Source organism: Danio rerio, chromosome 16, assembly GCF_052040795.2.
Source record: "Danio rerio strain M-AB ecotype USA chromosome 16, GRCz13ab, whole genome shotgun sequence".
Classification (NCBI taxonomy): domain Eukaryota; kingdom Metazoa; phylum Chordata; class Actinopteri; order Cypriniformes; family Danionidae; genus Danio; species Danio rerio.
Genome location: NC_141036.1, coordinates 44,500,293 through 44,508,482, shown reverse-complemented (window position 1 = coordinate 44,508,482; position 8,190 = coordinate 44,500,293). Strand labels below are relative to the sequence as shown.

General features: G+C 36.6%; 1 protein-coding gene across 3 annotated transcripts; it reads left to right on the top strand.

Moving 5' to 3' along the window:
* The first annotated feature begins 2,405 nt into the window (after positions 1–2,405).
* Positions 2,406–6,060, top strand: tmem74 (transmembrane protein 74). Of its 3 annotated transcripts, none has more exons than XM_087287821.1 (2): positions 2,406–2,487; positions 4,246–6,060. In XM_087287821.1, the coding sequence occupies exon 2, from the start codon at positions 4,302–4,304 to the stop codon at positions 5,142–5,144; it is 843 nt and encodes a 280-aa protein (XP_087143947.1). In that variant the 5' UTR covers positions 2,406–2,487; positions 4,246–4,301; the 3' UTR covers positions 5,145–6,060. The 3 variants fall into 3 exon arrangements, with proteins under 3 accessions (XP_087143947.1, XP_087143948.1, XP_087143949.1); XM_087287822.1 differs by having other exon boundaries at positions 2,406–2,678; XM_087287823.1 differs by having other exon boundaries at positions 2,406–3,494; positions 3,553–6,060.
* The last annotated feature ends 2,130 nt before the right edge of the window (positions 6,061–8,190 follow it).

The following is an 8,190-nucleotide window of genomic DNA, read 5'->3' as shown; positions in this document are numbered from 1 at the left end:
AGACCCACCCCGTGTCTGACAAAGTCCAGAATTTGACACCTATATGAGCTCATTTGTCCCATTTTTGACAGTATGCCATCATAAATTGTGAAAATAGCCAATAGAAAAAGGCTTTAAAGGGGTGGTCCACTATAATAACATATTTTAAACTTTACTTGATATGTAATGTAGCTGTGTGAACATAAACAACATCTCTGAATGTAAGGCGCTCAAAGTTCAATGCAAAGGGACACATTAGGTTTCACAGAGTTAGCTTAGCAAAGCCTACAGCGAACTTTGGGGACTATAAAAAATAAATCAGAGCTAGTGAGATTACAAGTCCGGTTATGTGCATTCACCATGCAGAGAAAGCTAAAATGACGTCCAAATGCTGCTATTTCCACAGAGCTTGTTCTGTTTCTGTATTTGGGCTTCCAAAGAACATGACAGGGAGAGAGAAGTGCTTACAGTTTGTTTTAATAATGTTTAGAGATTTACACAAATAAATAACAAGCATTAGACAAATGACAGCTTTCAGAATCTCTCCCAGTTCAGTGCTGTATTCGGCTAAAACTACGACTACAACTGACAACGCTGTGGATTGTGAGCCACAACCAGTAGGTATTTTTACTTGTTAAAATTGATCTATAACATGCATATATTCTAGTGTTAACGGTATGTTGTAGCGAGGACATAAACAAGGATGTAAACAATGGGAAATGCTGTTTGGCACTGATAACAATTTCGCTACAAATTCATATTTATCAGTCAAACCGCTGTAAACACACACAATCTTCAGCAGCGCTGGAGTGTTTCTTTATGTGAAAATAAAAAGGGATATTGGACCTCATTTTCAGCTAAGTTAAAGGAAATGGCACTATAGTTAGCTAACATTTTCTTTCCCAAACACGCGTGTTAGATGCCTTTTACCAAACTTAAGTTAATGAACTGATTCTTTCACTATATTAGACTTGTCACGATACAAAATTACAGACAACATGAGGGTGTGCTACTGATGACTGCATTGTTTTATCCCTCACCGCGTTACATAGGCTGAAACAGGGCAGCCTCGCTTTCATGCTTAAAAATGGCGGCCGCGTGAATTAAGCGTATACAATCAGAGTAAAATAAATGAAAAAAATAACATGATTTTCTACAAATGAAGCATGGACACACATTGCCTTGCATCTTATAAACACAACCAAGCCTTAAAAATACACTGTGGACCATCCCTTTAAGAAGAATAACCAATAAAGTAACCAATAAAAGAAGGTTATTATTCAAATAAAAAATTCTGACTGAGGAAATTAGCTGGCCAGTTTGTTATTTGACTATAGGCTATAGTTTTTAATTTAGTTTGATTTTAAAACATTTTTTATTTTAAGTGTTGACAGATTCTTTTTTTTGTTTTTTTTTATGATGGATGATAGTAAATTAGCATTAAAAATAAGTCTTTTTTTATATTTCTAAAATTCTAAGCTCATTATTTTATATATAAAACTGTAATAACTTAGTTTAAATGCACATTTGTAAATACATTTTTGAAAAAAAAAATAGTATAAGCACTTTTACAAAAATGTTGGAAGTATTTTTGTAGCACCAAAAAGTGTGGAAATGATAACCACCCAACAAGTTAATCCAGCACAAATGTCACTAATAGTCAGTATTTGAACCTTGAACAACTACATAAAGGTGGTTTTTAAGAACCACTCCTTTTAATAGGCAGGCTAGGGGCTTGCAAAATCGTCATTAACTTAGTGCAGGTAGGCTATAATAAATCAGGCCAAGCTGGAAGTTGTATGTTTACAAGGTCATTTCGAAAAAACATGTGCTGGTTTGAGCTGGTTGTGGAGATTAAATATAGATTATACAAACCTTCTTCAAACTGACCAGTAATCTTTCAAGCTCTGGAAGCACCGGAGAGCAGATGGTGTAAAATGGGTGTGGTTTAGCGCAGATTCTGCTCTTACTGGTTGTATTATGAAACTGTCTCCAAGCTATAGTTTCCAGTCATATGAAGAACAAAGAATACTTTTCACGTCGGAGAACTTCATTTCCCGTGGTTCAGATGCCATTTTAACCCTCATGAGATTTAGTTATCAACGCACGAGTGATGTACATCAGTGAGGCGTAGCTGAGAAGAATTGCAAACGTTACTATGGCAAAGATGTACTCATGAATATTCAAAAACCGGTTGCTCCACTATTGGAGCCTTGGATAGCAACGTCAGCCACGCCTCATTAAAATTCAATAAAAGAGACTTCGTTAAATGTTGAAATCTAAGCTACGTCAGGACAATTCTATTAATATTCACGCACAAACACTTCCCCATAGGAAGGAAAACGAGAGACGTCATCAGTACCTAGTGAATATTCATATTAAACCCTTTGCCATAGTAGAATTCGTAATTTCGCTATCAAGAGCTCAGTTCATCTTTAAAACGGAGCGTGGGAGGGAGAACGGCGGAGAGCAGCAGCCGGGAGGCCAAAATGTTCATCAAACGAAAAGGTATTAATCAAAAACAACTGCAAACAATGTGTGTTCCGTGCCTAAATATAGCGAGATGCTAAATGTGTGCTGTTTCTGCTGCTTTCTATACGGGATATTTTATGACCTATTGATGAGTGCAACGATGCAGCCTGATGGACACGTGCCAAAACTACTGTAACGCCGTGTCTGTTATATACTCGTTTAAAACAGTAGGTTCTTTATATTCATGTGTTTATACAATCACTAGTATACGGTTTTGGCTGCTGCAGGTGATGGCTTTATTGTCTATTTTCGAGTTGACCGAATTTCAATTTGTTTTTATAAGCTACTGATGTTTGTTCTTGTGTTTTGGTTATTGATTTGATATGTATTGTGAATTTGAAAATGTATTAATGTTTGTAAACAACTTTGCATGACTTGGCAAATCATAAAAATAAGATTTTGCTTCTTGCACATTTGTATGAAAAGTAGACTTATCTGTTCAGTTAAAAATGTATCGAGATATCGATCTGTACTTTGAAGTGTAGTGTCTATATCCCCGTCGGCCGTTGAGTCTTGCGTTTTAAAGGGACTTATAGCTTATCTTGGGTTTTATACGGATTGCTTTGCTAATTGGATATTGAAGCGGTAGGGCTAATCAGTAACTTTAATCGTCTTTCATTAAAGAGGCAAGGATTTTGTTCAAATACAGCTTTGCTAACCCATTGTAGTCCACATAAATGGGTTACAGCAGTAAATAGTACGCATGAGTCACAGTTGAGCCTGAAATCGGGACACGTGCATTAACGTTACACTAGACTGACCTACAAAGACAAAATCCAGTTAAACTTTCTATAAATGAAATAAATAAATATAGTCTTTTCCAGTGATCCTTCCAGCGGCTGGAAGGGCATCCGCTGCGTAAAACATATGCTGTAATAGTTGGTGGTTCATTCCGCCGTGGCGACCCCTAATAAATAAGGAACTAAGCAGAAGTACAATGAATGAATGAATATAGTCAACACTTGGTTAGAGTCAAATCGAGTGTCTTATGGTCTGGTAGATTGGTTTATCTCAACTATGTCAAGATTTAAAGGATATAAGAAAAATTTGAACGCTGATATTTTATAGAAACGTTGGATTTATTAATAGTTATATTATAGAAACAGTTACAGCTGGGTTACAGAAATAAAAACTCAAACTTTCTTTTGGTTAAAATGAACTGATAAATCTTTTAAAGCAGACTTATGCAGTGTAAGGTTGTTAATTGACAATATATGGTTTTGCTCAACCCATATGTTTGCATTAATTTTATTTTAAGCTTGCATGACTAAAGCTATTAAGGTCTTTACGCTATTCTTATCCCAATTTTTAGACATTTTGCCTGCAAATCAGTTTTTATTGTTGTGATCCTCATGGTAGCTGGTTAGTGTGTTTGAAGCTTTATAATGGTTTAACAAAAATATTTCCAGAACCAGCAGTGGACAGGCACTAAGGCACTGCTACAAAGCTTTTTTTAATCTAATAGACATCTAAACATAGTAATCTTGGCTAAAACAAGGCTAAATTTGGGCTGTGAGTGAAAAATCTAATAGAAGTCTAAGAATAGGCCAAAACTAGACTAGTCATCAAATAAACAGAAATGCATAACCACATATATAGTCTGTCTAATCTGTCTATTTGACGACTAGTCTAGTATTGGGCTATTCTAAGATGTTTATTAGATTAATACAATATAGATGCTCTATTTTCTGTGTTGTTTTCTTTTCTAAATTATTGTAATATATGTCCTTTTAGGTTTAGTTTGGATTTCTTAATGCGGCAGGAAATCAAAACTGGTGGGAGTGGATCTGATGGCCTCGGTGGAGTTGCTCTACATAGATAATAGAGGGGGAAGACCCGATCCCCCTGGGGTACTGGACTGGTCTTCTAGCCCTCTTCACGTTCACAGGCTAAGCAGTTCAGTGGAAGAAGCTTCTCCCACTCTGAAGGCGCCTGCATGTGAGGGACAATGTAATTCAGCACCAAGGACGGCTCCCCTCAGAGGACAACATGGCCAGCACCGGCATCAGCCTGCAGAGAAGGTCAGGGTGTGTTGTGATGAGGAACTAGAAACCTCATTCACGTACATAGATGAAAATGTCAATCTCAGGTTGGCCACCCCAGACACAAGTGAGAAAAGTGCTCGCCATGTGGCTTCACTACACGACTCCTCAAGCGAAATCCATCCAATGGGACTCCAGGAGTTGTCGTTGATGTCTGACATTGACCTCAGCTCGGAGAGTTCGGGGAAATCTGTGGATTACGGATTCATCAGTGCAGTCACGTTCCTCATCACTGGGATCTCTCTGGTGATCATATCGTACACAGTCCCTCGTGATGTTAGAGTGAACCCTGACAACGTCTCTGCACGTGAAATGGAAAGACTCGAAAATGAGAGCGCCAGGATAGGTGCACACTTGGACAGGTGTGTTATTGCCGGCCTTTGCCTTCTCACATTGGGCGGAGTGGTTCTTTCGACACTGCTGATGATTTCCATGTGGAAGGGGGAGATGTACAGGAGGAAAGCCTTCGCTTATTCAAAGCACTCTGCAAAGCTATATGGTTCAATTAATTTAAGAACAAGATCGAGCCCCAGCCGCTTGTCACCGCAACATAGTTTGGTCGAGGAGGAGAATGGCAATGCCATTACTTGACTGCTTTCTTCACACAGTGTTGACATTTCCAGCATGGCCGAAAGAGCTTGTATTTTGACCTTGTATCAGTGACAGAAAAACTAAATATCACATTACAGATTTCTCAGGCTCCAGAAATATACAGCATGATAACATTCATATTTGCCATGAAACAAGCTACTTTTTGAATAAACAGAGCTTATAAACTTGGGTTGTGTGGCAGGGAGTAAACTGAGCTGCTGGTGGTATTCAAACCCTTACTCTCCAAGCTGAAAATGAGACAGCTAAAGCTGATTTAACTTAAGAAATGCCTCCTGTTGTACAGAATCCTGCTGCTAATACTGACAATCCTACTGCCTCTTTCTTATTCTTTCAAAATACTGAAATATTTTCACATCCTAATGTGATGTAGAGTGATCGAGGGCTAGAGGCTCTGCTTTGGAGCACTGCAATGCTAAATCCCCCAAATGTAGATCCCCCAAAAGAGGTTGTTTTGTGCTACATTATGAAAATGCCAATGTATTCTTGGGATGTTTCTGCCGTTATTTTCTCACATTGTCCTTGTAAGTTCATTTGTCGAACAGGCCATGCGGAAATCAAATACTTTTCCCACTCAACTGCTAAAATATTTTATAAATATTTAATGGAGAAAGCTGCCACACGATGATTTGCTATCTTTTGGAAATTTAAATCCATCTCTCTGAGAGAGCGAAGCATAAATACTGTATCTTCACTGACACTTTATACTCAGCTGAATCTATAGGTATGTAACAAGATATTGGCATATTCAAGAAATAATATCTTTTATGCTCACATGACATAAGAATTACAAGTACATGTTCAGATGTATAGGTGCAAACTCTGTTGATTAATGACAAATCATGAATTGCATAACTTAACATTCACTTTCTGATATTAAATAAAATTACGTTATTGATTTTGTGTTTCATTGCTTGTCATAAATCAGCATGTACTTATTTTTAAACGGTAAGTGTGACTACTTAAAACCTGATATTGATATTTATAATCAATATTTTGTTCTGTGCAGCTTTGTGAGATTACATTGCACCACAATGACAACAACAAAAGCTCAGACTGATTTAAAGGTTAGTATTTAACAACATCACCAATAAAGTTTTGAACTATATCTAAGTAGTTGCATTAATTTTTGCGGGTTTAAACCAAGTAACCAAACTTTGAGATACTTCAATTTCAAGTACAGCGCAGATTAGGGCTGCACAATGTATTATTCAGCATACATATCACTGTGGGCATCTTCAATAGTCACAAGATAAGCAATGTTGAGTCTTAATTGTAGTTGACCAGGAGCTACAGAATTGTATTTAATTGCAGTTTTTTTTTTTTTGCATAAATCATATAAAGTCTGTACAAATAATGAATTTCAATGCCTTTCAAAGCAAAAACAAGACTATTTCACTTATCCCACAGGCAGATAATTTTGCTTGTTTTAAGGAATTACTTTTAAATTTGACATTTCTTCTGAAGGTGAAAGAAAACAATATTTTCACTTGCTCTTTATTGATATTTGGACTAGAATTGAGACAAAACAAAGAAAAACATTCAATTTCTGTAGCTGTAAGACACATTATAAAACTGTCAAATATTCAATCTTGTAAAACCATATTCATATCACAACATTTATCGCAAACAAATATTGCAATATGACATTTTTCTAATATATGTGCAGCCCTAGCGCTGTTGCTTTTATGTTATCAATATAAAAATATGTTTCAATAAGACATATAACCTGTTGTGATTTAACAGGAACATAATATTGTCATTACATTACCCTGAGTTCTAAATTCTAGTACGCTGCTACCAAAGGGAAATTAAAATTTTAATAAAATGATATTTGACAATCTCACTTAAAGGCAGCACGTAAACGAACAAGGTAGTAAGATGAGTCAGACGATTTTTTGGTTATTTATTATCGGTACAGGAGCTAACACGTCACATTTGACTTCAGAACGATGTGCGTTTGGGTCCGTGCGGTAAGTATGTCTGATATTAACCAATAGTAATCTACTTTACCAACATTTTAACACCCATTTTCATTGTTCTATTGTAAACATGGCGACAACGCTAATTTTAGGACTAAAAAGACGCGTTTGTCTTTTGAGGTAACTATAATTGCGCGCTTTTTATTGTATTTTGGCGCGCGCGGTAGTTGGCTATATACTGTAAACATGATTCCATTATTTTTTAGTGCTTACCTTTAACACCTTTAGATTCATTTTATTGTACTTGCAACCACACTATACACCCACTTTAAATGTATTTAATAAAAATAAAAGGAGGATCTTGTTTCTTAAGTCTGGATTAAGTTGCTAATGACAAAAATAACTGCTGTCCATTTCAAGCAACACTGTAATGTACAGTAGGGGACACCTTAAAATACTATGTCAGCATCAGCAATTTGTTCTGAGAAAAAATGGTTTCCCCTTTCTAGAAAGATTATACATGTTTAAAGAGAATGAGGATTTGGAAAATGTGCAAAGCACTGCAGATTTTACAGAAGGACTAACTGAACTAAAGCAATAGAGCATTTCCTATAAAGATATTTTTATGTATTTTGTTTGTTGTACACAACTTTTTAAACTCTATCACATTAACTTCACTGGACGCTTGTAGTCACAGTACCATCCCCTCACTCATTAGCACAGGGATGCCACTTGTTCCTTCAGAAATGTTGTGTATTTAATGGAAAGTTGAAGTGTGCGTGTTTAAACCCTTGGAAACCCAGTGGAAAATTTCCAGCAGTATTGATTTCTGAGAAGAGCACTCCACTGAGACAGCCTCAGGGATCTGACCCCAACTCTTGGCTGCATTTTCAGCATTATTTTTAGAAGCAGCACAATGTAGGTATTTGTACAGCTTACCGAGGTTTATTAACATTAGACGTGATATCTCTTTGTAATGTAAATTCAATCCTTTAAGCCCCTTTAGCTGAAATGGAACTATGCTCCCATGCACTCTGCGTTAGCACCTAGATTAGTTTCTACCATCAGCTCTATTAGCCTGAAGCATTTGTCATTACGAGGTGGAA

What these genes read in the sequence shown, in the direction of transcription:
- tmem74 (XM_087287821.1), top strand. Translation starts at nt 4,302, where the DNA reads ATGGCCTCGGTGGAGTTGCTCTACATAGATAATAGAGGGGGAAGACCC.